This window comes from Mustela nigripes, chromosome 4 (genome assembly GCF_022355385.1).
Source record: "Mustela nigripes isolate SB6536 chromosome 4, MUSNIG.SB6536, whole genome shotgun sequence".
In the NCBI taxonomy this organism is placed as follows: Eukaryota; Metazoa; Chordata; class Mammalia; order Carnivora; family Mustelidae; genus Mustela; species Mustela nigripes.
This window is the reverse complement of record NC_081560.1, coordinates 164,733,195-164,758,949: the sequence shown is the minus strand read 5'-3', so window position 1 is coordinate 164,758,949 and position 25,755 is coordinate 164,733,195. Positions and strand designations below refer to the sequence as shown.

The 25,755-nt window shown below is 54.1% G+C and overlaps 3 protein-coding genes across 5 annotated transcripts; 1 reads left to right on the top strand and 2 right to left on the bottom strand.

Moving 5' to 3' along the window:
* Positions 1 to 404: 404 nt before the first annotated feature.
* Positions 405 to 5,518, bottom strand: TWNK (twinkle mtDNA helicase). Of its 2 annotated transcripts, XM_059398374.1 has the most exons (6): positions 5,386 to 5,518; positions 3,624 to 4,847; positions 3,196 to 3,436; positions 2,935 to 3,042; positions 2,485 to 2,626; positions 405 to 1,569 (listed from the first exon to the last, which is right to left on the bottom strand). In XM_059398374.1, exons 2-6 carry the CDS (start codon positions 4,801 to 4,803, stop codon positions 1,249 to 1,251), a joined length of 1,992 nt encoding a protein of 663 aa, XP_059254357.1. In that variant the 5' UTR covers positions 4,804 to 4,847; positions 5,386 to 5,518; the 3' UTR covers positions 405 to 1,248. The 2 variants fall into 2 exon arrangements, with proteins under 2 accessions (XP_059254357.1, XP_059254356.1); XM_059398373.1 differs by having other exon boundaries at positions 3,624 to 5,518.
* A 54-nt stretch (positions 5,519 to 5,572) lies between these two features.
* Positions 5,573 to 6,966, top strand: MRPL43 (mitochondrial ribosomal protein L43). The gene is made up of 3 exons (XM_059398382.1): positions 5,573 to 5,770; positions 5,860 to 5,966; positions 6,092 to 6,966. Exons 1-3 carry the CDS (start codon positions 5,640 to 5,642, stop codon positions 6,331 to 6,333), a joined length of 480 nt encoding a protein of 159 aa, XP_059254365.1. The 5' UTR covers positions 5,573 to 5,639; the 3' UTR covers positions 6,334 to 6,966.
* Positions 6,967 to 7,576: 610 nt separating this feature from the next.
* On the bottom strand, positions 7,577 to 21,720 carry SEMA4G (semaphorin 4G). 2 transcript variants are annotated; one of them, XM_059398371.1, is made up of 16 exons: positions 21,611 to 21,720; positions 18,180 to 18,654; positions 17,923 to 18,071; positions 17,578 to 17,640; positions 14,179 to 14,277; positions 13,947 to 14,040; positions 13,690 to 13,803; positions 13,334 to 13,503; positions 13,081 to 13,250; positions 12,636 to 12,780; positions 12,280 to 12,502; positions 11,768 to 11,883; positions 11,469 to 11,632; positions 11,266 to 11,327; positions 8,794 to 9,850; positions 7,577 to 8,678 (listed from the first exon to the last, which is right to left on the bottom strand). In XM_059398371.1, the coding sequence occupies exons 2-15, from the start codon at positions 18,301 to 18,303 to the stop codon at positions 9,021 to 9,023; spliced, it is 2,523 nt and encodes an 840-aa protein (XP_059254354.1). In that variant the 5' UTR covers positions 18,304 to 18,654; positions 21,611 to 21,720; the 3' UTR covers positions 7,577 to 8,678; positions 8,794 to 9,020. The 2 variants fall into 2 exon arrangements, with proteins under 2 accessions (XP_059254354.1, XP_059254355.1); XM_059398372.1 differs by having other exon boundaries at positions 7,577 to 8,674.
* Positions 21,721 to 25,755: the final 4,035 nt, after the last annotated feature.

Genomic DNA, 25,755 nt, shown 5'->3' with positions numbered 1-25,755 from the left:
ATACGAACATAAGAGAAACATTTGAGCATACAAGGACAAGGAAAATGGACGGAGAGCCAGATAAGAAGCCACTGAGTATGAATCCACATTGAGAGGTCATTGAGTGGCTCGTATCACCTAGGGACAGCTGGTCAGGCAGGGCCCAGGCATGTGGCCCAGTGACTCACACCTCTGCCACAGATCACATGGATATCCTCAGGGGAGATAGGGATAAAGAGGCACCATCCTGTCATCCCTAAGCCAAGAAGAGGCATAAAGGGATGTGTGGGTCAAGGTCCTTTAATGCCTCTGCTTCCTTGGGGGTGCACAGCTCAAAGATTCTCAATTCAAAGCAAGAAGGAAATCCAGTTATAGGCTGGGGAGACACCTGGTGGACAAACAAGAAAAAACACAGAAACAAAGGCTATGGCAAAAATTTTTTTTCAGTGTAACTAGAAAAGGCTCTACAAAAAGTTATGACTGTGTCCACTCCAGTGAACTGAGGCAGCATAACATGGTATCAGTGTCCAGGTGGCAGGCACTCTGGGCTCACACCTTTCTTCTCTGGCCAGCTTCCACCTCTGGGGCTCTGATATTACAGGGGCCAACCACCTCCTGGCAGGATCCAGAGTGGACCGCAGAGGCCACAATGTATGTCATCCTGTAGCTCCAAACCTAGGCTGGAATTTTGGCAAGAAGTCCTCTATTCCCTTCCAGGTTCAGGGGGCCCGAACCCAGTGCTTTGAACCAACTTGCTCATTCCCACCTCAGGGCCTGTGTCTAATTTTCCCTCTGCTTGGATCCTTCTCTCTCTAGATGTCCACATGGCTCAGTCCTAGTTCTTTAGGCCCCATTTTCAATGTCCTCTGCTTAGAGATACCTGTTCAGACCTTAAACTAGCCTATAAGCATTACTGCATTACTGTTTTTTCTTCATAGCATATATCGCTACCTGAAACTATGTTTTATTCATTTTTTTTCTTGTCTCCTTTACCAGACTGCAGGGTCTAGAGAAGCAGGGACTTCATCCGTCTTGTCATTGTTGTACTCCCAGGACCTAGAACAAAGCTTGGCACACAGGAGGTTCTCAAATATTTGCTAAACTGAATTCTCCGGTATGGAATTCTGCCCTAGGTAGGCCCCTCTGACTGAGGGGGGGTCCCTAGCTTGAGACCACAGGACAGAGGTAGCCTAAGCAGAGGACTAAGAAAGTCTATGTCTCAGCCTGTGTCTTGTCAGGTTCATTTCAGAGTCCAGCTCTCCAGTGCCTTCACCTTGAGGGCTTGGAGGGGTTTGGCTGGTTGGAGTGATGGGCCTGACCCAAGCAAGTCTCAGAGTTCTGGGGCACAGCTCCCTTTCTGCCAGAAGAGGGCTTTTTGGTCACTAGCCCATTGTCATCCTTGACCTTCTTGAGCCGAGCCTTGCTCTTTGGTGGAATGGAGAAGGTAAGAGAGCTCTTGTTGAATTCCAGTGGGAAGACACCTACATCTCCATCAAAGCGGTTCTTGGACACCTGCAGATACCGTTTCCCTGGACCAGTGACCAGCTTCCTGTCCTGTAGAATCAGAACGTTGTCTGCTTCCTGGCTTGCCTGGGGGATGGGGGCAGGAGAAGGAAGCAGCAGTGAGAAGACATGAGAAGAAGAAAGGAAGGCTGAACCTCCAGGGAAGAATGGCAAAGCTCCCTGAACTACTGACCATGATGATGCAGCCACTTGAGTCTTTCAGTTGCTCGACTATCTCACTGCCCCGGATTCTGTAAATGCTGTTCCTTCTGCTTGTGACACTTCTCCTCCACAGCTCACTACCCCACTCTACCCCATCTTCTTGTCATTCAGGTCTCAGTCTAAATGTCACACTTCATCAGAGACCATTCCTGATTCCCATAAAGGAAGAACCACCATCTTTGCACTTTTGTGTCACTCTCTTCCCTAGCTCCATGTTTGTTCCATTGTGGCATAGTTTGTGCTCCTCACCCTGGACTCCCCGTACCCAGCCCAGCCCTAGCATGTAACAGGCACTCAGCATATCCCTGGAAGTTCCAGGATCGGGCTGGTCCTGCTGCCCACAAGGCCCTCCCATTTATTCAATTATTTAACACTTACTGTCTACCAGAACTCAACCCAACCTCTGTTGACACCTCCTCTTCCCAAATGGGCAGGAAGTCTCCCCAGATGTCCCAGGCCGATTCAGATGTCTTGTTGTTCCCCAAATACCTGTGTTGCCTATTGTAGCTCTTATCATACTGAGTTATAATCACTGTCTTACTATTTTCCCCACTGGACGATGTGAGCTCTTGGAGGGCAAAGAGGGCAAAGAACCAACTAACTATTATCAGCCTTTGTATTCCTAGCACACGTGTTTCTCATGTCATGGCCCCAGAGGCGGCTGTCTCTTGCCTCCTCCAGGTGGACAGTCAAGATGATTTAAGGCTGAATGAAGGCCATCCCTGGTCACACCTGTCCCCTCTACTATCCAAAGTTTAGGCTCCTCTAAAGGCCACTTACTTTGGCTGAACCAAAAATTGATGCTGTCTGCAGTTCCTTATCATCGTCCTCCTTCCGGGGATGAATGACCAGTGTCACATGGCAGCTATTGTCTGTTGCAAACTTTCGAAAGGCCCCAACGATGTAGTCTTGAGCCGCAATCCTGCCCCAACCCCAACAAAGTAAAGGCATATTCAGACAGAGGATGAGAACATATCCATACTCTTGATTCATTTACAGCTCCCTGCAAACCACCCACCCCACTCTACCCAAGGACTCACACTTAGGTCCCTATCCATCCATCCCACTGCCACAACTCACACGTCTATGAAGACAGAAATACACATGGGGTGGTGTGTGCAAACACACATTTCAAGTAACAAAAGAGTACAGTGTGCGTGCCTAGGGGCCAACTGCCTGAGAAGACATGCATGTTCGAGTGGGTTTTCCAGTGAGACAAGAGGATGTCACCTGTCTGTGGACAGCTGCTCATGCCCCATCATGAACTGCAGATTGTCGATGACCACGTGACAAATGTCATAGACGTATACTGCATGTTGCATTGTGTCTATGACAGTCCTGGGGAGAGGAAGAGGCAAAGAATTCAAGAGTCAATTACAAGCAGTCTCTGTAAACCAGCCCAGCAAAAAAGCCAGCATTCCTGAAAATTCTGTTGGGGATCTGTTCTCCTGTTCTCCCATTCTTTGAAAACCCTAGGCCTCAGAATCTTACCTGATGCTCTGCTGCCCGTGGAAAGTCATGAAATAGAGAGGCAGGTCTTCAAAGCGGTCGGCCCACTCGTCGTATCTGTCCAATTGCTCTTCTAGCCGCCCCACAGCAAACTGTGTCAGCATGACCCGGGCTAGTCTCACGTTGCTGATCTCAAAGCTACCCCAGAGTGTGTTTACCCCCTGGGTACACAAGTCCAGGGCATACTCACTGATGAATGTCGTCTTTCCACTGCCTGTTGGCCCTGCAGAGGAGATGAACACAGACCTGGGTGAGGGAGGAAAGTTCTACCCTTAAAACCAAGACCTGGAGCAAGGGCTTCAAAGTTGGGAGAAACCTCCTCTTTAACATTTGTCATGTCCCAAACCCATGTGCTTTTGTCACCTGATCCTTTGCCTCTTACCCCAAGTAGTGATTTCCCAAGGGCTCACCTGTGAAGACTGTCAGCTCACCCTTCCGATGACCCTTCAAGAGACGATTGAGGTCTGGGAAGCGGTTCCAGCGTATGCCAGCTGCCTGCTCCACATTTGACAGTTCTCCTAGCACCTCTTCCCGAAGCTGCCGGAAAGACACAATAGACTTGTGCCAGGCAGGCAGGGCAGTACGCAGAATACGAGAAAGATTTAAGCCTCGGTTCAGGGCCTCAAGGGGACGGGGCTGCTGGTCCCCAGGCCGCACCAGGGAGCATCGCTTGGGATTCATTTTTCGGGCAAACAACTTGGCAGCTTCCCAAGACCGAAGGTCATCTCCCAGCCAGAGCACAATACGTCGAAACTGTTCGAGGTAAGGGAGCAAGGCAGGGGGTAAGCAGGCCGTTCCTCGGGGTAGGGCAAGGGTGGGCAGTCCTGTGGATTGGTTCAAGGCCAGGCTGTCCAGCTCACGACTTGTCAGTACCACCTCAACATCTCGCCGACTGATCAGTGGTAATCCAAACAGATTGCAGTAGATACCAGGCCGGGGAATGGTGGTTTCCTTATAATGTACTTCATTTCCCTGGCCTTCAGCACTTAGTAGCTTCAAGCCTCGTAATCCCATACCTCCAGGGGAGAACCAAGGGAAGACAAGGCTGCGAGCGGGCCGCAAATACCGGACACTGTAACGCTTGAGTGTGTCATCTGTCACTTTGGTAAGGCCAAACATCACACGAGCCAGCTGGGCCTCCTCTGGTTCAGGCAGCTCCCAAAGAGGTATGGCTCGGTCCCAGATCCTCCGGATCTCCTCACTGTCCTCAGCTTCTGGGGCCTCACCAAGCAGGACCCCCTCTCTAGCCCCGTCCCCTTGCCCCTCCACGCTGGCCTGGAAGTCTTCCCAGCTCCCCTCTGCTAGGCTGCTCATGCAGAGAAAGCGGCCTGTGGTCTTGTCAATGAAAAGGCTGAAGGAAGCAGTAGCACCAGTCTGGTCCTTGAGCTGCAAGGCCTTCACAAAGGGGCTTGGTGCCCGCAGGCAGCTGTGGCCATCCTGGAAGGGGATCCCATGTGCTCGCAAATACTGACGGATTTCAGTTGCAGTTACAGGCAACACTGGTACCTCCAAGGCTGGGAGAGCCTCCTTCCTGTACCTTCTGCGAGGAGGGCCTGGGACCAAGCTTCTGGGCAGGCCTCTCCGACCCATCCACTCCCCACGCAGGGGCAGCAGGATACGGAGGGGGTACCCACCTCGAAGAAGTACCCACATTTTTAGTCAAATCGAGTAAGTTACTAATTGAAATGCTTTCCTCCCTGGTTTGGGTGCCTTCACTAGGTCAGGACCTAGGGATCCTCAGCACAGCACTCTACAGAGCCCACTCGAGGTGGTTTCTTTCTCTCAACTTGTCCCTCATAATCATCTCTCTGAATCCTCTTCACCCCTCTGCATTGCTACTTCACATCTGTGCCCATCTTTCACGGCCGTGTGCCTCTCTCTGGCTCTCTACCTCTATGGCTCTCTACCTCTATGGCTCCGTACACCCACTGCCTCACCTCTACCACCCTCCACGCTGCCCCTCACCGCTGTGCTTTCTCTAGATCATCTCTTCACCACTCCCGCCCGGCCAGGGGATCTCCTCGTCGTCTCCATCTCTACCGCCGCCCGCGTCGTTCCGGACTCCAAAGCGCTAGCCCCCAAGTGGAGGCCCTCCTCGCCGCTTCTGCCCTCAAAGGGGACTCGCCACGACTACAGTGCCACCGGGCGGCTCCCGCCAGTCCCCGCTCTCACCTCGACCCCGCGCCCGTGTCCTCCCTCGGCTCTACTGACCAAAGCTGTGCTGCTCGCGACCCTGACCGCGCGTCACTACCATCCTCTCGCCCATCTAGCCCGCAACGTGGGTCACTGGCGCGCCTCCCGCCGTGACCGCGGAAGCAAAACTCCGGGGCGCGAGTGTTCCCGGAACCGGAAGCTTCCGCGTTCGTCCCGCCCCCCACCCCACTCCTGCCCTCCAGGCTGGTCTGTGTTACCTGGGCGCTGCGGACATGACGGCGCGCGGGACCCCGAGCCGCTTCTTGGCCAGTGTCCTCCACAACGGGCTGGGTCGCTACGTGCAGCAGCTGCAGCGTCTCAGCTTTAGCCTCAGCCGCGATGCGGCGTCGTCTCGCGGCGCCAGGTGAGCCGGGCGAAGGGCGCGGGGTGCTCTCCGGGCTGAGGTCGCCCCGGGTCAGCGGTCGCTGTGCTTACTCTTCTCGGCTTCCTCAGGGAGTTCGTGGAACAGGAGGTGGCCGACTTCGCCCGACGGAACCCGGGGGTCGTAATATACGTGAACTCGCGGCCGTGCTGTGTGCCCAGAGTAGTGGCCGAATACCGTGAGTGGGGCCGGAAGAACGCTGGAGGGCAACGTGCGGGGGAGGGGGGGAGGCTGGACCGGCTCGCCTTTCGCGGGTCTGACCCCTGATCCATCCGCTTCCTCCCACCCCCTCCCGTCGGCCAGTTAACGGGGCAGTGCGCGAGGAGAGCATCCACTGCAAGTCCGTCGAGGAAATTGCGACGCTCGTGCAGAAGCTGGCGGACCAGTCGGGTTTGGATGTGATCCGTATCCGCAAGCCCTTCCACACGGACAGCCCTAGCATCCAGGGTCAGTGGCACCCCTTCACCAACAAACCGACAACGCTAGGTGGGCTGCGCCCGCGAGAGGTTCAAGACGCTGCCATAGCCCAGGTGCAAGTGCCATGAAGAGTTGCTCCACCAACTCCAATCCCAGGCTTTGGACTCTCACCCCAGTGGGGGTGGTTCTTCCTCTTTTTCCAAGCCCACACAGGCAGACAGAGCCCATCGAAAGGGAAATTGACGCCAAAGCTTTTGCTTGGGATGAAGAGCTGTGTTTTCGTTGCTCAGGAGGCAGGGCAGTGACTTTGTCTCCTAATTCTTCCTTATTTGACATCCCTGAGACCTGACTTCAAGGATATTACAGGATCTGTTCTGAAGTCCAGTCTGAGAATAGTGATCTCAAATCCCAGCATGAGGTTTCAAGATTGGCATCTGAAGATGCAACCTTTTATGCAACCATTTATATCTGCAACCTTTGAGCTAGAGAAGAATTACACTCTGCTGTGAACATGGCATTAGGATAACCACTTTATACCCGTGTGAATGTTTAGGTGACGGCGCCTGGGTGGCTCAGTAGGTTGGGGCTCTGCCTTCAGCTCAGATCATGATCTCAGAGTCCTGGGATTGAGGCCCCCATCGGGCTCTCTGCTCAGTGGGGAGCCTGCTTCTCCCCTCACCCCCCGCCCCGTCAAATAAATACAGTCTTTAAATTAAAAAAAAAAACCAACCTGAGGTTAATAAACATACGTTTACACTTGAGGTCTTCAAAATATGTGTAGATTTAAAAAATAACCTCACTTTTCATTACCCTAAAGCCAGAAGCAGAACATATAACCCTTCAGGATGGTTAGTATCAAAGGCCATGTGGTTAATCTAGTCTGGACCCTTGGAGAGTGATTCTAAGGTCAGATCTCTGGTAACAAGCTTGCCGGGGTCCTATTTCCCAAGACAGGCCCCTCTGCAGAAAGGAATTCATGTTGTCCCTTGTTGGGGGAGGGGAGGTACTGAAAAGCTTCCTGTGGATGAGCGAGAAAACAAACCGGGAACATCTTCTAGGCTTAGCTAAAGCAAGGGGGAGGAATGGTGAGGAAAAGAGCCAGGAGGTAAAAACCTACAATCCTTTGAATTCTTGAACAGTTGTAATTTTGTCTGTCAGGCCCTTATCACCATGATCAGAGAGTAATAAGAGTCCTATGAAGGCCTGTGTACCTGCCCAGGGCAGCCAGATGGAGACTGAGGATCCCAGTTTTCTCTGCAAATGGTTTTATGGGGAGCAGAGCCAACCTTGCAGCAGTGTATCCATAGGCTCAGAAGCCTGCCCCCTGGCGATCAGGGAAAGCCAGCCTAGACCAAGTGGAACACACAGAACTGTGGGGAGAGAGGGCATTTATTGACCAACAAGAGGGGGAGGAGCGGAACCCAGGCTCCCCACTCTGTCACATGCCTGTTCTGCCCACCTGGGTGGTGAGTGGGGGCATTCCTAAAGAAGTATAGCCGTTCTTACAATAAATACATTCATTGTGGGGTGGAGGTGGGAGAGGTTGAGTGAAGGGCAGTAAAAATCCGTGGGGATTCCACGTTCTCAACTACAAAAATAACAGTCATCCTCACCCAAGGGGAATGAGGGAGCTCAGTCAGGATTTGATTGTCCCGTATGGGCCTGGAGACTTCAGAGGCCCCTGGACCCTGAAAGTGCCCCGGTGAGGTAGGACAGGGGTGGGAGCCAAGCATCCAAACTCCCAGCCTCTGCCCTTTGCATAGTTCCAAGAACGGGCTTCATGTGCCAGGTGAGACAGCAGATCTCCTCCCCCTGCTCTGGTCTAGGGGTAGCAAATGCTTGGTCCCCCAAAGGGAGGCTGGCTCATTGCAGTGTTGGTCACCCATCCTAGGGAAATGTCTGAGAGGACAGCTGAACGGGAGACGGCTCTCCCTCTGAAATGTCCACGGACCAAACCCAACAGCTAGGTCCGAGGCAGCAAAGGGAGGCTCAGAAATGCATGTGGAAATGTAAGCACATGTGTGTGAAGGGACATGCCTGGGGCTCTGTCTGTCACTCTTGAGAGTGACCAAGGGGATGGGGGTGCTGACTCACAAGGGCTACACATTAAGGAAGAAGAGGGGAATGACACAGTCTTACCTCCCCTGGCTGGCCTGTTCCCAAGCTCTTGCCAAAGAGGTCACTACATGGGTCTGGCTGGAACTAGGGGAGAGGACTAGATAGTATGGGATGTGGCAATTGGAAGGGTACCCAAAGTCCAGGAGAGGTGAAATACAAGAATGCACCAGGAGGTGGGGGCAGGGGCCCTGCAGCCCAGCTGATGGACATTCATCCATGTGCACATGTGAATGTACGCAGGGCTCAGGTGGCTCTGGCGGCTGGCAGAGGTCTTGTCTGGTTTCGGGACCATCCAGCACATAGGGCCATGCAGAGGGTGGTGACATTGAGGTCATCTGGACCTGCAGAGCCCTGCCTGGGAGAAAGAGGAAGGGTTTGAGCAAAGAAATGGGGCAACCCAAGTGCTTGGGTTACGGGAATAGGAACCGGGACCGGGTCTACAGAATACCACGTCCTGAGGGAGTACCCACCTCTGAGGAGCACCGGTTGGCCTGGGCTGCTCACAGATGGGTCTGTGGAGACTGAGGAGGGGGCTTTGGCTGGGCCTGACTCTGCTAGCCCTACAGGGACATCAAAAAGTTGGGAGAAGGGCCTGGAGTTGCGGGGGTGACGACAGAGTGGCTGTGTGGGGGAAACAGCAGCCCAGCCTGGGGCAGACAGGCTGGCTTGGAAGAGCATTTGTCCTACGAGGCTGGGCTCAGACAGAGCTCTCGTCCAGGTGCTCCACGAGCTGCGTGTGCTTCCTCTTCTCCAGGATGCGGCTGAGCTCCTCCGCGAACGAGCAGGGCCCTGCTGGCACTCCATTGTTGCTCTGCCTCAGGAGCACGTAGCTGTTGCCGTTCATCCTGCGCAGCCGGCTGGGCAGAGCCACCAGCCCGTTGGTCAGCTCGGCCGGCGGGGGTGGGGGAGGTGGAGGCGGTGGGGCTGGGGCTCCCTCCCCAGGGATGATCTGGAGGCAGCCACCTTCCAGTCCCCCAGGCCCCTCCCCGTCGTCGCCCTCCTCTTCCTCTCCAGGACACTGGCCTGAAACGGTCTGCAACTGCACGGCCGAGCCCCCTGCCCGGCCTGCCCGACCCAGAGAGTATTTCCTTCGCCGCCCTCGTCTGCCTCCCTGAAGACAGGCCACGTAGAGGAGGGAGGAAGCTAGAAGGAGGCAGAGGCCGCCAAGTGCAGCGATGGCCAGCACGTAGAGCAGCCTCACGTCAGGTGCCAGCTGCGCCCCGGGCATGGCAGGGGCTTGCGGAGCTGGGGCCGGTGTGGCTGGCCGGACGGTGAGGCTGTAGGAGGCCAGCAGGGTGCGGAGGCCGTTCTCCTCGGCATAGCAACCATAGTTGCCACTGTGCTCAGGCTGTATGTCTGTCACCAGTAGCCCATCCACACCCACACGGTAGCCGTGCTGCCCGTCACTCAGGCCCGTGCTCCCATTAAGCAGCCACAAGGCCCGGGCCAGGTTGGATGGCTGGTCACAGGGCAGGAGGACATCATCCCCTCGGAGTACAGAGCGAGTTTTCAGGGGTGGTGGTGGCCCTGGAGGGGGGGTGAGAGACAGGAGTGGTCAATGTTTGTCTACCTCAGGGAGGACAATGGAGATGGCAGGCCAGATGGTTCACTGTTTGCGTCCCCAGCAGCAAGCACAGGATCTGGAACCACAGTGACAACTGACAACGGTCTCCTGCACTCATGTTCTCATGTAAGGTTCCCAAGGTTTGCACTGGCTCTTCGCAGTGGTTTCAATTCCTGCTATCCGCCAGTGATTCGTAATCTCAACCTCCACCGGAGTTCTCTCCTGACTGTCAGACTCGGACATCTTCCGCCTGCAGGGCTTCTTGGTGTGAGGCCTCTGGGGCATGGCACATGAACTAAGGCCAAAGCCTCCCTCCCAGACTATACCAGGTCTTTTCCTTGAATTGTCATCGCAGTGAATGGCGCCACTAGCTACTCAATTGCTTAAGTCAGAAAGAAACCTGGAAGTTTCCTTTGCCTCTCTCTCCCCTTCGCTTTTATATCTAATCTCACCAAGACTCTGCTTCCAGAACCCATCTCAGACCTGTTCACTTCTCTTCTTCCCCAACTGGGGAAGCTGGTCCCCTCTGGCCGCCATCTAATCCATTCTCCATGCAGCAGTGGGGTGACCTTGTAAAAACACCATACCAACTATGCCACCCCCCTGCCTCACCTTGGTCCCTGCCCACTTCTCCAGCCCTTTCTCAAACACACCAAGCCCATCTGCCTGCTGTTCCTTCTGCTGGGTTGTCACCCCCTCTCCTTGCCCTCCACTGGTTTTCTTGCAGGAAAGAGCACAGCAGTGATGAAAAGCACAAACTCCAGTCAGGCTGCTTGGGGTCAGGTTTGAATTCTGACCCTGTTACTTCCTAGCTTATTAACTCTGGGTGGTTTACTTACTCTCCCTGTACCTCAGAGAGATTGCCCCTCACAGGGATGGGGATCATGGCACCTGTCCCCTGACTGCTGTGAGAGAAAGTGACATGGTGTGTGTGTGTGTGTATTCAGTCAGCGCCTGCCACCAGGAAGTACTTAGTACATGTTAGCTGTGCCTATTAACATTTGCTCTTCAGGGAGCAGCCCAGGGATTTTCCTCAGGGAAGTACCCATTATCCTTCAAACCCTTGTCATAGTTGTAAATATTCCTTTTCTAATAAAAACCAACGAAAACAATTATTTGTGTGGCCATTTAATTGCCTGCCCCCCCCCCCCACATGCCTAGAAGTTCCAGAAGTGACAAAAACTTTCCATCTTGAGCCTGTCTCCTCATTTATGACTCCTTTGGGCAACAACTGTCTGTGAAGCACTTAACTCTGTGCCAGACTCTGCTAGGACATCCTTGCCAAAAGCCCACAGACATGGCCGTCCAGAGACACACATGCACAGGTAAATGACAGTCTGTGCAGCCAGGCCTACTCACATCCATGAAGGTCACTTACCCGAGTCCCTGTGGCCTTCGCAGCCTCGGTTGCCTCTCTCCATGTCCTGTATCAGTGTCGTCCTGGAGGCAGAACCAGGGGAAGTGAGCTTAGTTTTCCCCAGTGGCAGGGTCCCTAAGGCTGTCACCAACTGCCCCCATGTCTTCTACAGTCAGCAGGCCTTCCTCCTCCCCTGGGATCCTGACCCCCCTGCCACCACTCACCTGCTACTCTGGGACCTGCTGAATACGATGCAGGCATGGGTGCCGGGGTCCCAGCCACAGTAGGGGTCCCGGGCCAGGATGCAGTCGTAGCAGGAGCGGTAGCGGGAGCAGCTAGACAGTGGTAGCTGAATGACTCCACTAGGGGCCCCCACATAGAGGCTATGCTGGGAGCCAGAGAGGAAAGCTGGTTGGTAACACCCCCAGCTCCCACCTACAGACACACACGGCCACTGCCCAGCCACCCACTCCCTCCCCCTACTCTGGCAAGGCCACATTGACGATCATGAATCAGAAGCTACCTGCACTGGAGAGATGACCAGATTTTCCACGGACTGGGGTTCCTTGAACACTTGCGTCTCTTCAATAATGTGCATCCCAGAGCCCAGCACCACAGCCTTGTGGATCCAGCCATCAGCTGGTATGGAGAGGACAGAGAGTCAGAACCCAGCGATGGAATCTGGTTCTGGTCCCATGCAATAGCCTGATGGGAGCGGCTCCGGAGTCATGAGATCAGGGACAAGGATTCAGCCAGGAGAAGTTCCTCAGGACACTGGGAATTCTGGGCTAGTCATGGCAGAAATTACTGGGTTCACAAGCATTAGGGATCAGGGTCCAATATCATGGTGTTTGGTGACAGGAGTCAGCAGTCACCCAGAGCCAGTGGTCACTGGGGGCCAGCAGTGAGTGTTCACTGAAGAATCAATATCAATGGTCACCAGGGACTTGTGATCAAAAGTCATCCAGGGCATTAGCAGTCAACAAGGGTCAAGGACTCGGTTACCTAAGGGCTCAGAGCAGGGCTCAGAAGTACCTGTGCCCAGAAAGAGCAGGTCATAGGTGGGCCCGGCGGGCGTGGAGACAGGCGTCCCTGTGAGGTGCGTGTAGCGCACGTTTCGCTTGAGCAGCAGGGGCCGTCCGCGTGTGGGCACCACGGGCCGGGCCATCAGTGGGTGCAATTTCACAAAGTCCAGGACCAGGGACGGCAAATCCTGGGATGAGTTGTAGCCACGCGTGCGCAGTGAATCTGTGATGCACTGGGGCAGGGGCAGAGGTGGCGAGCTCAGGAATCTATTGCCTGCCCATCCCTCGCCACCCCCAAGGCTAGATCCTTCTGCCCCTCCCAGGGGTTCTGTCTACCCAGGGCGGACCCCAGACTTGGGCACTCACTGAGCCAGGCCGAGGCTCCGGCACCCCACCCTCATAGCGGCCCCAGCGCCGGGCACCATCCTGGTACTCCATGTAGGGACCTGCGAAGACAGCCTGCACCTCGGCCAGGTCGTAGCGGCAGATGGCTGAGGCCTCTAGGGTCTTCCTAGGAAGGGACACAGGGGAAGGGGCTGAGCCACATGGAGTGGAGCCTGTCCCCTGCCCCTGCCCCCTGCCTAGCTTGGAGCCTGCTGTTACCCTGGCTGACCCCAGCTCTAGGCCTCAGGGCTTCCCCTAAGGGTGAGGAGGCCACTGTGGCCTCTGGCCCCAGGCTAGCTGGGTGTACCTGAAATCCTCTCTCTGCTGCCAGCCTCCCCACAAGGGATCCTAGTGTACCCTCACTGACCTCTGCCCCAGCCCCCACACTGTCCCCAGTTCCTCCTCTCCCCACTGTCCCTGCACTGACCACTGGGTGGTCAGCGTGAAGGCCGCGTAGAAGTGTGTGCGGGCTGAGGCGTTGGCGTCCAGGCTGCAGACAGCACGGAGCAGCTCATACTGTGGAATGTGGCAGACGAGACGCGCCTTAAGGAAGGAGGTCCACTTCTTCTGCAAGATCTTCTTTCCTCCTAGGTCTCCCTGAGGAGGTAGGGGCACAGGGTCAGGGGTCAGGGTCAGAGGTTCAGCTCCTACACTCTTGCCCTGAACCTGGTCCTACTCACCTTGCACACACGGGCCACGCGGGCCACACGGTGGCTGTTGCGGCTCTGAGCAAAGCTGCTGGGGCCCTCATCAGTGGCACGCTCCGTGAAGAAGTAGTAAACCTTGTCATCGTCCCCCACGGCGCTGGCCTCACTCTCCCGCACCAGGACAGAGAACACAAACTCAGCATCTGTGGGTCAGGCAGTTCAAGTGGCCTCTGAGACAGGCTGGGGATCCCCTCCACTACGGCCCTCACTCAGCACCGCATAGGAATAGACAGGTGCAGCCGGGAATTTTAGGAGGGGATGGCCCAGTGCCGCAGGGAGTGAAGATGAAGTTCCCCGCCCCCCATCACCCTGCGCCTCATCCCCCTGACCGTTGAGCCACTGCATGGGCGCCTCCTCTGTCCTCAGGGCGTGCGGGTGCCGGCTCCGGCGGATGTCAGGAACGCTTCGGAATTCATACCGCGTGGCTGTGTAGAGGCCTCCATCTGGAGCAGAGACGGGCTGAGCGTGAGACACACCACATACCACAAGGCACATAACCTACGTGGGTGGTGAGTCCTCGCAAGGAGATCCATGTCCCACAAACCGTATGCTGGTGGGACAGGGCGTGGGGGGAGTGCACGCTCACCAATGACGAGGCCTGTGAAGCCACGGGCTGGGTCGTAAGGACACTTCTCCTTCCCCTCTTCGAAGCTTGCTGGCAAGGTGAAGGCTTCAGCATCCTGCGGGAAGATGGTGCCAGAAGTCAGTGGTCTCGAGGACAGGCAGGGGCTGTGGCCCAAGGTCAGACCAGTCTGGGGCCATGGACCAGAGCCCGGGGGCCTGGGACCAGCAGTCAGGGCGGGGGCAGCCATACTCACAATGGCGGCGCAGAGGGGCTGGAAGGCATGAGTCCCACATGCGTAGAAGTGGGTGGCGTTGAGCCGCTGAAGGAATCGCACGTGGTTGAAGCACTCCGTCTGTGGGGTGGGTGGGGGAGGGCTGTGAGCCCCCAGCCTGCTTAGAGGCCTTTTCCATGAATCAATCCAGCTTTGTCATCCAGCTCTTGCCCCCGCGCATGGGACATGGCTCCTTCTGAGATTCCAGTGGGCCTGCTCACTGCCCCAGACACAGAACTTTCCTTGAACTCACTGTCTTTTGGCTTCCTAGTGACATGACCCCTCTTCTCGGCTTCTGTCTCACTGTTAGGATGACCTGAAACACTCTGCAAGCTTCGCTTGCATTGCCTGAAGTCCCCTGCACGCCCAGCTCTGGGGCTCCCAGGACTCCCGCCACCCTGAGATGTTTCTCTCACATCTCCTTCTCAGCACTGTCCCTCTGTCCTGGAGTCCCCCCACCCCCCCGACGTTCTTTGGGGTGACACTACAAAAATCTGTCTCCAGGCTCTGGCCCTCTCTCCACCTGATAGCCCACAGACACATCAAACTCACCAGGTCCCAAACCAAGCTCATTCCCTCCTCCCTAACCCGCATCTTCCCTCCTAAACCTGTTCATCCAGTTTTTCCCACCTCACTTCATCATCCAACCTATGTCTCAGTCCAGACACCAAGAGTCAGCCTTGCTGCCTCCCACTCCTTCACCCCCACGTTCAGTTCTCCTCCACGATTCTGTCATGTCTCCTGACGTGGTCCCCTTCCCCTCCACCTCCACCACCCCAGTCCATGTCACCGCTGCCTCTTCCCTGGACAAAGAGAGAGACTGCCTGATTGTTCTCCCAAGCGTCCGCTGCTCTGTGAAAGCGACTTATTTATTCAGTGAATGAGGAATACATGCATGCAGTGTAAAATTCAAAAGATACAAAGGGCTATGTTGTAAACAGAGCATCTCCTTTTATCCCTGTTGCCTTCAAAGGGGACTGCTGTTACCACCGTCTGCCGTAGTCTTCCAGAGATAGTCTACCCGTCAGCACCCTCCGGCAACCCACTTTCCAAGGCACATTTTAAAATGTAAACCAAATCATGTCACTGCTCTATTTAAAAAAAAACTCTGGTGGCTCAGCAGAGTCCTGAACCAAGGGTCCCACCACCTCTGCCCCTTCCTCACTCCCTCCAGGCACACTGCTCTTCTCTGCCCATTAAACGCCTTAAGCTGAGGACCTCTTGACTTCTTTGCCTTGTCAATGATCCCTCCTCCTGCCGGTACCCAGGGTTTGAATCCCAGCAGGCCTCTTTGTCTCATCCCAGTCCCTCCCTCGGTGTATCTCTCCCTCCTCTCCACTAGCCTGCTCAGCCTCCTTCCTCTGATCGCCAGGATACCCCCAAGCCCCATTGCCTTTCCTGCTTCCAGATTCACTCTAGTTTAATTCATCTAGTGCTTGGGGCTGGATTAATATTCTTCGAGGAGTGCTTCCCCAAGATGTTTACATAACAAAGAGGTGGGGGTGAGGGAGGAATTCTGTGGTCAAATAAGTTAGAAACCATGGTGAAAACTTGCCATATCAGGGGACTTTTCAGAGCCTTAAGGATATTGCTGTGCATTGTGGGATTGAGCATACAGCCCTTCCCAAACTCATGTGACCATTAAACCCTTCTTTTAAAAATTAATGTTCCTCAGGGGTGCCCGGGGGGCCTCAATCATTAAGCGTCTGCCTTCGGCTCAGGTCATTTTCCCAGGGTCCTGGAATCGAGCCCCGCATTGGGTTCCCTGCTCAACGGGAAGCCTGCTTCTCCCTCTCCCACTCCCCCTGCTGTGTTCCCTTTCTCACTGTGTCTCTCTCTGTCAAACAAATAAATAAAATCTTAAAAAAAAAAAAAAAAAGTAGTGTTCCTCAGAACATGCCTTGGGAAATGTTCTCCTAAAGCCTTGCTACCTGAAGTGGGGCTTGGGGACCAGCAGCGTCTGTTTCCTCTGCAAGCTTGTTAGAATTGCTGAATCTTGGGCCCTTCCCCAGGCTTACTGAGCTAGCATCTGCATTTATAACATACCCAGGGGCTTCATGCGCACACTAAAGTTTGAGAGTCTGTCAAGGGCCAGATGGTAAGAGTGTCCATTGTCACAGAATAAAACCCATCCCCCAGCTGGGCACTTACAGTGCTCCGTGACCTGGGCTCCTCTTGCCTCACCAGCCCCACTTTCTACCCACACTACATGCTGGACCAGCAGGCATCTTTGACGGAGTCTCTTAGAGGTGCCTCTTTAAAGATTTATTTTATTTTAGAGAGAGAGAGCACAAGTGGGTGGATGGGCAGAGCAGGAAGAGGGGCAGAGGGAGAGGGAGAGAGGAAGCAGACTCCCCGCTGAGCGCCAGCCCCAGGAACCAGAGGGGCCGGAGGTGAGCGGGGAGCTCGATGCGGGGCTTCGGGGCTTCGTCTCAAGACCCTGAGATCATGACCTGAGCTGAAACCAAGAGTCAGACCTCAAAGGACTGAGCCACCCGGGGGTCCCTAGAGGTGCCTCTTTAAACACAGCTAATCCCAACATCACCCTAGACCTACTGAATTAGAATCCTTGGGCCAGGGAATGTGTTTATTCTTTTTTCTTTTTTTAAGTAATCTCAATGCCCAGCATGGTGCTTGAACTCATGACCCTAGCCAGGGCCCCTGGGAATGTGTATTCTTAAAAAGCTCTCCAGATGCATCTGTTCCACAGGCCTACATGGTGCCCCTGCAGACACCCTGTTCTTTATCGGGAAAGCACTGGCAATTCACTGCCCCCCTCCACGGGATCCTGGGTATTTGACCAATTCTCTCACCAAACCTCGCTTTTTACATCTGACAAATGGAAGATAAAACGATTTTATAAGGTTATGTTGGAATTAGGAGATCCAACAGCTAAGTCAGCATTTACTAGAGGTTACTATTGCTCTCCTGATTATTATTATTATTATTTTTTTTAAAGATTTTATTTATTTATTTGACAGAGAGAAATTACAAGTACACTGAGAGGCAGGCAGAGAGAGAGAGAAGGAAGCAGGCTCCCTGCTGAGCAGAGAGCCCGATGCGGGACTCGATCCCAGGACCCTGAGATCATGACCTGAGCCGAAGGCAGCGGCTTAACCCACTGAGCCACCCAGGCGCCCCTCTCCTGATTATTATTCAGGAGCCCAGGAGAGATTAAGATGCCACTACAGGCCAAGCCGGTAGGTCACCAGATGTTTGGACTGTAAGTGCTGCACCTAGGGCCTGCTGCTCCGGCTACACTCTTGTGCTTGTTGTGGTTGTTGAGACTGACTGGCTGATCCGTACCTCTCCATTTGCGTCCCTACCAGCCCTGACCAGATGAAGAGGAGGAAGGAACTGGGGACAGGGCAGACCACATACCTGGTTGTTTTTCCCTTTCTGATGGCATTTGCTTTGCATCTCTGGGGAGGCCTCCCAGCGGATCTGGAGACAGGGAAAGGGAATGGGCTGATGTGCTGACCCCAGTACCCTTGTCTTTCACCATTATCTGTGGGACCAGGTGACAGGACTCTAGGGAACAGGGGAAACTGGGGTACAGTAAGTTTCAGGAGTGACCCTGGATGGTAAAGGAGACCTGGCTTGGGAAGGGCAGTGCTGTCTGACCAGAGGGCTATGGAAGGCTCGCAGGGCGTCCAGGAAATTGAGGTCCCAGGGAGCTGGATAAAGTTGGAGACCTTCTGGGTGCTCCAGGTTCTAGGGGCTAACCTCTTTGTGCGCCCCATCTCCTATGTCACGGGCATTGAGAGAGAACAGGGCACCTCGGGCTCCAACCAGCAGTCTTGCGGAGGACTCCTCCAGCAGCAGTGTTGAGTAGTTCTGGGCTTGACCCTTGAAGTGCCGGGTCCTAGAGAGCTCTGGGGAGAGTGGGAGTAGTGAGCCCAGCTCTGGGGCTGCCTCTCTACTCCCAGACGTGGCTCCTGCTGCCTTTCAAAGTTGCAGTGGCGGAGGGGGGGGTGTCTAACCTTCATAGGGGATGGTCATCCGCGGGGTGGCATCTAGTTCTCTGGATGGTCTCCGCAATGAGGGTCCAGGGACGGCCGTTGCTGTGAGGAAGCTCAGGAAGAGGGCCCAGAGCCTCCCCCACATTTTCCTGGGGAGGCCCACACTGGTAAGAACCCCCAGGGGAGCCAGGGCCAGAGCCACAGGGGAAGAACAGTCACAGGGGTCAAGGTCCACAGAGGTCACTTGGAAGGTCAGGGGTCATGGGGCCAGGGAGGGTCCTGGAATCGAGGGGACATGGAATCACAGGGTTGTGTGGCCATGGAATCCCAGGTTAGAGGTCAGAGGGAGGGATGGATCACACACTGCCTTTCTGCATCAAATACAAACTCCATGGTGGGAGGGAGTTGTTGTAGGGTCATAGAGGGGTTGCAGGTCACTGATGGGATCACCCTGCCCCAACAGAAGGACTAGTCCTGGTTCTCTGAGGTCCGTTTTCTAAAGAAAAAAACAGGAAAAAAAGCTCTTTGATCTGTATGTGGGTAGAAGGTAGATGGCATCATCCCCAGAGTTCAGGGGGCACCTGTGGACGAAGGCCCCCAGAATCCCACGTCAGGATCACCTCACTGTCACTCTATCTACCTCTCTGCTCTGATGCAAAATTGGGTGGAACTTGCCCTCCTTACAAGACCCTAGATTCCTCCCAGCCCAAACCCAAAGTCATGGCCCTCCTCTGACCAAGTCAGAAGCTAAGCTAGGCCTCCATCTCGACTGGAGCTCCGTTTTCAGGGAGTACGCCTTCTCTTAGCAACAATGAGTCCCAACTTGGGGCAGCAGTTGCCCTGGCTGCCTGCGGGGGTGCCTTATGCCAGAAGGCTTGGGCAGAGACATTTAATGGGCCTTTGTTTATTTTGTCCCGTTTTCCCTTTGTTTTTTCTTTTCCCTGGCCTGAGCGCTCCCTCTGGAATTTCTCTTTAATTAGACGTTTCTCCTCCTCAGCATTCCTCTCCGAGAGGGTGCACATCTCTACTCTGCCCATGCGAGTCCATACTGCACCCGCTGGCCAGGCATCCACACGTGCCCCTGCCTGCAAACAGGCACTCGTAGACATGGCGGCGGGTGTGGGGGTGTGTGTGTTGGTCTCTGGGCCCTGGGGCTGCACAGGTGTAAAGTCTGTGCCAGAGGCTCTAGTGTGCAAGACCATTTGAGACATAAGCAACATGGAAAAAGTGAATGATAAGACCCATGAGTTCTTGGCCACCTCTCCTGGCACAGCTTGGAGACTATTCCCACGCCTGGACCCTCAAGCCAACCAGCTGGGGATGGGGTAGAAGTAGGTGGCAGGCCTTCTGTGACCTCTGTAATAGGCCTGACCTCTGAGCTGGCTCTTGAAAACTTCTTTGATGAGGCCGGTGTAAAGCAAGCCTGACCCACCCAGTCTCATCAGACACCCACAGACAGGGCCACAGGGCCACTGGCCTCTCCCCTCCTTTCCAGGTCAAATATTAACTATGTGGCCTTGAAGAGAGGGGAAGGACCAGGAACTGGCCAGAGGGAGAACAGAAATTTGGAGCATTTATTTAAGAGGTAAAGGTCAGCACTGTAGAGGTCAGAGCCCAGGGGGTAGAATGTAGTATAAGTGGAGAGAAGAGGGTCCTTGGACCACAGAAAGGGCATCAGCTCTTGGTTTGGGGGTTGAGCAGCAGGAAGTCACAGGCAAACTGCCCATGCCCCACCTCTCACTGTGGAGGCGCACCTGTTTATCTTTGGGGCCTCCTATTTGCTTAGTGCGGAAGCAGCGGGTGGAGGTGGGGGGGCAGCGGAGAGCCCTATGGCTAAGAGTTATCAGCCCTAGGATTGGGCAGGAGGAACACTCCCTCCCCCAGTGACCCCAGGTCAGAGGAACCACTCTGAGTGTGGCTCACAGCAAAAGTCAAACATAATCCAGAGAGGTGTAACACACACGCAATAGGTGCACATACACACATGTTCACAGACATACACACATGTTCACAGGGCTGTGAACACGTGTACTCACAGGAGAGTCATGCAAATGTACATTCACAGGGAGGTTTGTCCATGCATATGTTCATGTAAAAGCCTGCCAGATGTGTTCACACACATTGACAAATAAGGTTGTATTCACATCCACTCATTCAGCAGGTCACACAGCCTCAGAGATTGACAAGGAAGGTTATAAACCCACACACGTGCATCTGAAGGATTGTACACCTATTCACAGAAAGATCCAGCACATACACACATTTGTGTATGGACATGCACATAAACCCACCAATACAGTGGATCAGGCATGTTCATGTTCACATGAACAGTACTTAAACAGTACTTAAACACACAATTACATATATGCAGAGACAAGCATATGTACAAAGAGGGGTCCAGTTCTCACTGCAGGCTTGGAGGCTATCGGTGCCCACTGAGGTGCAGAGCCTCCCTCCCTTCCCGAAAGTTCCAATTTTAAGGCCGGATTCCAAGTGTGTGTGTAGTGATGTGGGGAGGCATCTGACCTCCGATGCTCAGATGGGATGGGCCTCTCTGCAAAGGAGGGGAGGGGTACCTAACCCAGGTGGAGGGAGGCCCCTAGCTTTAGCAAAGGAAAGGTGGAGTGGATGGTGTAACTTAGCGCTGCTCTACTCCGACGTATAGACCGCTGTTGGAAATGTGGGAGCTGGGCAGGGCCTCCCAGCCCCCATTTATTTAACCTGTTGGGAGGGAGGGCGGGGCTAAGCGAGGGGGCGGAGCTGCTGCCCTCCCTCCCCCAGTGGCCACAAGGCTTCAAGGTCTCCAGTCCACACCCCACACTCCACCCCCAGTACAACAGTTTGGGTTCCTCCCCAGGGCCAGTCCCCTGAACTCTGGTCACCTTCCGAATATTAGATCCTAGGGCTGAAGAAATTGAGGGGAGAACCTCCTCCCCGCAAAACAGGATCGATGTTGGATCAGCAGGCTCTCGACCTTCATCCCAGATGTCCACCTGCTTAGTGTAGGCGGCATCCCCCTCTGCCCAGTAGGATGGCCATCTCTTCTGGCCTGAGAGCCCCTCCCCCGCTACCCTCTCCTTCCATCACCCTGTACGGTCCGCGGGTCTTCCCTCTCCTCAGATCTGATCTCAGTCTCTAGCTGCAGCTCGAGGACAAGCTCTCCTTCGATCCTGCTGGACGCCAGGAGACATGACCCAGATCCCAGGGAACACTGTTCGCCACGCGGGTCCCCGCCCCGCGCCGGTCCCCGACTCCGCGGTGGCGGGTCTGCTTCCAGCACGGCCCGAGGCCTGCCCCGCGCCCCTCTAGAGCCTTTATGCGTGACCGGGAGACTTGCCGGCGAGAAAGGCCTGGCCCAGCCTGGAGGGTGGAATGGACATGGGGAAGGCCTCCTGCCCTCCACCCGCCCGCCCCAGGCCCCGCCGCTGCCGCCCGCACTCCCTGCCTCTCACCTTTGCGCTCGGATCCCGGGCCATAGAGACGGCGATGCGCTGCTCGGCGGCCCCACAGCACCAGCTGCGGGAGGAAGGGGCCGCGGCCGGAGGCGGGGCGGGGGGTGGTGGAGGCGGAGCCGGGGGTGGGGCGGGGGCTAGAAGGCGGGGTCAGGGAGGCGGGGCCGACTGGGTGGGGTGCAGGGAAGGGCGCCGCTCTCTTCTTTAGCGCCCCCCACCTTACACAATAGAGAAGGTTTGAGGCCGAGACTCCTACGGCCTCCGGGCATCTGGCGTCCTCCGCCCCCTAGGGCCGTGGCCCCCGTATTGCCCCCTAGTGGTGACTTTATCATCCCATGCACTCTCGATGGGCTTAAAGCTCACCTTCCCTCTCCTCTGTCCCTAGGACCCTTCTGACTTACCTAGTGCTGGGGACTTACAAACCTCTCCTCTGGGGGCTTAACTTTCCGAAGGCCCTCTGACCTGTCCTCTAATCTGGACCTCACTTCTTGCGCTCCTGCCACCCTCTTCTGCTCTCTGCCTAGGGTGCAGTGGGCCACAGTAGGTACGGCCGAGCATAGGGGAAGCTCTGAACACAGAACGGGATCTGGATTCCCAGCTCAAGAGCCTCCAGCTGCTTAGTCCTTCAGCTTGAAGTCTGAGTAGGTCGGGCTTGGAGGGATGAAGTAACAGCCTGCCCAGAAGTTCACAGAGACAATGCTGTTTTTCCCGATAAGTAAGCCACAGCAGTTTGCGCTTGTCCACTCAACCAAACCTTACAATAACTGGGGTTTACCTCTCAGGGACTGGGTCACTCAGATAACTGCCTTTCCTTCCAGCTCATGTTCAACATCATTTTTACTCCAGGTCTTCCAGTGAGCTCTCCTCATAGGCAATCAGATATCCTGTCCCTCTGGCTCAATCACCTCACCTATAAGGAAACTAGAAAGCCCCCCTCAGAATCGACTCCCCAACCAGGGGAGATCCCGGATGGTCCTTCCATGCAAACTTTGTGCTGCAGGTTGCCAGCAACTCAGACTATACACCTTTGCCTCATGGGCTGTCAAACCCTCTAGGGTCTAAATCAAACCAGGGCTGTAGCTATGACCTGGCCTGATCCTCCCCCTTCCGTCATCCGTGCCAGTATTGTAATAGGCCCAAGACCAGGACTAAAATGAGGAAGGCCACAGGGACACAGATAACCGACTCTTGCATGTGCCTGGGAGTCAGAGCTCTGGAGAAGCAGGGGGGTTAGGAGAACAGGCAGATACACGCTGGCCTGAAGGAGGGTGAACAAGATTCAAATGGCTCTGTCATTATTGAACTAAAAGGACTCTGGGAAAGACATGCCATCGCTCTTTCCTGAATTCCCCACAGCTCAGTTTGGCACTTCATCAGTCAGTCTCGTAGTTTGGGCTGCCGTGTGTGACTGCAGATCGCTAGACAGCAGGGCCCACGCTACACTTCCGCCTCCCCCAGCGCTCTGCAAATAGGATGTGTGTATGTGGAGGGGGAGGTAGCTGGGAAGAAATGCTTATGTTAAAGTGTACACACACTGTTAGACTAGCCAGCTTCATTTTAAAAACTGTACCCTCTTTCTATCCTGAGAGATTCATAGCTCCATTTTATAGATGAGAAAACAGGCTCTAAGAGGTTAAGTGGCTGGCCTTGAAATTCTTTCTTGTTTACAGAGAGGATATAATCAGTTCTGGAAAAGCCTGAGAAGAGGGAAATGGGGTACACCCGAAGGGGAATTATCAAAGGCCTAAGTGTGCAAGTTCGTGCACAGATGTGTACTGGAGGAGAAGGCAGAAAGGAAGGGGTATGAAAGAGAAAAGGGAATTTAATGTGATGGGATTGGAAGGTTGCTAGTGGGAAACAGAAGGGATAGTTTGGGAGGGACCATAGAAGAAAATCCCAATAGAGAAAGGAAGTCCAAGCTGGGAAGTCCAGGAAAGACATGGCTAAGAAAAAGAAGTCTGTAGTCCTGTGGGAAAGTGGATTGGGGGTGGGAGTGGGAGACAGCAGAGGGAGGGCCGGAAGATGGCTAGTCCTGCAGTACCAGACAGGAGACTGGACCACAGGGGCCCAGTGGGCTACACGACACAGCTCCTCTTGTTCTCATAGAACTCACGGTGCCCACTTCAGGTCCCTGTGCAGCTGCAGTGATCAGGTGGCGGGCTGAGCATCCCACTTGCGCCTATACCCTGTGAGGCAAGCCTTTCTCCTCAAAGGTGCCCAGATGGCAGACTCAGAACCTCACACGTTTCAAATGAACAAAAGGTGTGACAATGCGGAATCCCAGCATGGCGCTTCCTGATAATAGAGATTTACATCACAATCCACTTCTCTCTGCCGTTCTCCACTTGAGGCTCAGAACCTAATGATCGGATGGGATGGCAATTAAACGGAACTTTCTGTAGAAAGCTTCTCTGACAATGCTCTTCTCTGCAAATCAAGCTGATAAAATATGAATGAGGGGAATACTGACAGTGGGAGAGACTCAAAATCAAAGGAAGAAATGAATCCTAACCTAGCCACTGAATTTGTGTCCTGGGACACAGGCAGGGCATTCTGTGAGCTGGTTCTTTCTCAGCCTTCAAGTCACTACCCTGGCTGCTTCCCAGGGTGGCTAGGAGAGGATCCCATCTGAAAAGATTCTGGTGTATGACTTCACAAGCACAGACCGTACAATGCTGTTTTGTTTTTGCTAGGCTATTCTCCCCAACTCCGCTGTAAGAAAATGCCTGTTGTTCTCTGCCACCTACACACCAGCATTTGGCTCCAGGCTTCGCACAGAGCAGCTACTCACTGTATAGCAGGGATCCTAGGTGAAGGGGGTCGGTATGAACTCCTGAAACTCGAGCAGAGGTTCCCTGAGGCAAAGAACTCTGGCCTAGTCAGGTTGTCCTGCTTCCTGTCCTCTGTGGTTGCATTTCGGTTCCTGCTTTGCTGTCTCCACCTCTGGTTTGCCCAGCACTCTCCCTTTAGGTGGCGTGATCTTTATTTGGGCCACATACACAGCTGAGGTCCTTCTTCAGTAGGGACTGTCACCAGGGCATCAATGCTGTAGTCTCTGTCCCACTGTGCCTCAGAAGCCTGTTTTGCCTGTTAATTTTTCCTCCCAGCCAGTCGTCTTGGAGTCAGACCCAAAGCTGGGCCTTCTGGCTTGCCCTCTCTTGACTCCAGCCTGGGGAATGGTTAGCAAGGAAAAGGGAGTGTCAGGATATGACAACTGATGGAAAATCACCACCTACCACCCCTTCTCAGATTTGGCATGCTGAGTCCTAAAAAAGTCATAAATTTATATATACATGTGTATATATACATATATATTTTTTTCTTTTTTAAATTTTATTTATTTATTTATTTATTTATTTTTACCAGTAGAGACAGAGCTGGACAGAGAAGGCTCTGGAGCTGTCAGAAGGAAGAGAGCATACCTACACTACAATTTTAAGGTATGGTTTGCTTAGATGTCAGTGAACCAAGTGCCTTCATTCAACTTATTTTTTTAAGTAATCTCTACATCCAACATGGGGCTCAAACTCACAACTCGAGTAGCATGTTCTGCTGACCAAGCCAGCTAGGTGACCCTCCTTAAGTTCAATTTTAACTGTCATCTGAGAAGAGCTTCAAATTAGAGGTAAATGATACCTAGCATATATGCCAGGCACCTTGCTACATACTTTTCATGCATTATTCCCTTAATCCTTATAAACTCTGAGATAGACACATTATTCCTTTCAATAGAGGAAGAAACTAAGGTTCAGATAGGTTAAGTAACTTGCCAAAGATCAAACGGTTGGTTTGGTCAATCTGGGATGTGAGGTCAGGACTAAGGTCAAAGTCAAGGCCCTGAACTTGCACAAGGCTATACTGCCAGCATCCCAGTACTTAAGGCAGTACCTTTGCTTTTGTCTGGCTGTTACTCCCACACTCCTCTACCCCAGTCAGAAAAATGCTCACAAGTGGTCTTCTCCAAAGCAGTCTGTCAGAAGGGAGAAATACTGGCATGTTCTGGAACCTGAGGCCTCTGGCAACCATGCCTAGCCCTTCTATGAGCTCATAATAGTTTCTCCTGTGAGTTGTCAACTTGTGTCTCCCTTTAGCTGGCATACGCACAGCTTTATCTGCCTGGCAGGTGCGAGGTGGTCCTGAGCCCT

Excerpts from the sequence above, each read along its gene's own strand:
- SEMA4G (XM_059398371.1), bottom strand. The coding sequence starts at position 18,303 with ATGTGGGGGAGGCTCTGGGCCCTCTTCCTGAGCTTCCTCACAGCAACG. Across the intron at positions 14,278-17,577 it reads AGAAAGGGAAAAACAACCAG|ACGGAGTGCTTCAACCACGT; the intron begins GTATGTGGTCTG and ends CCCACCCCACAG. Across the intron at positions 13,804-13,946 it reads CTTCACAGGCCTCGTCATTG|ATGGAGGCCTCTACACAGCC; the intron begins GTGAGCGTGCAC and ends TCTCTGCTCCAG.
- MRPL43 (XM_059398382.1), top strand. The coding sequence starts at position 5,640 with ATGACGGCGCGCGGGACCCCGAGCCGCTTCTTGGCCAGTGTCCTCCAC. Across the intron at positions 5,771-5,859 it reads GCGTCGTCTCGCGGCGCCAG|GGAGTTCGTGGAACAGGAGG; the intron begins GTGAGCCGGGCG and ends CGGCTTCCTCAG. Across the intron at positions 5,967-6,091 it reads CAGAGTAGTGGCCGAATACC|TTAACGGGGCAGTGCGCGAG; the intron begins GTGAGTGGGGCC and ends CCCGTCGGCCAG.
- TWNK (XM_059398373.1), bottom strand. The coding sequence starts at position 4,866 with ATGTGGGTACTTCTTCGAGGTGGGTACCCCCTCCGTATCCTGCTGCCC. Across the intron at positions 3,437-3,623 it reads TGAGCTGACAGTCTTCACAG|GGCCAACAGGCAGTGGAAAG; the intron begins GTGAGCCCTTGG and ends TCTCCTCTGCAG. Across the intron at positions 1,570-2,484 it reads CAATTTTTGGTTCAGCCAAA|GCAAGCCAGGAAGCAGACAA; the intron begins GTAAGTGGCCTT and ends CCCATCCCCCAG.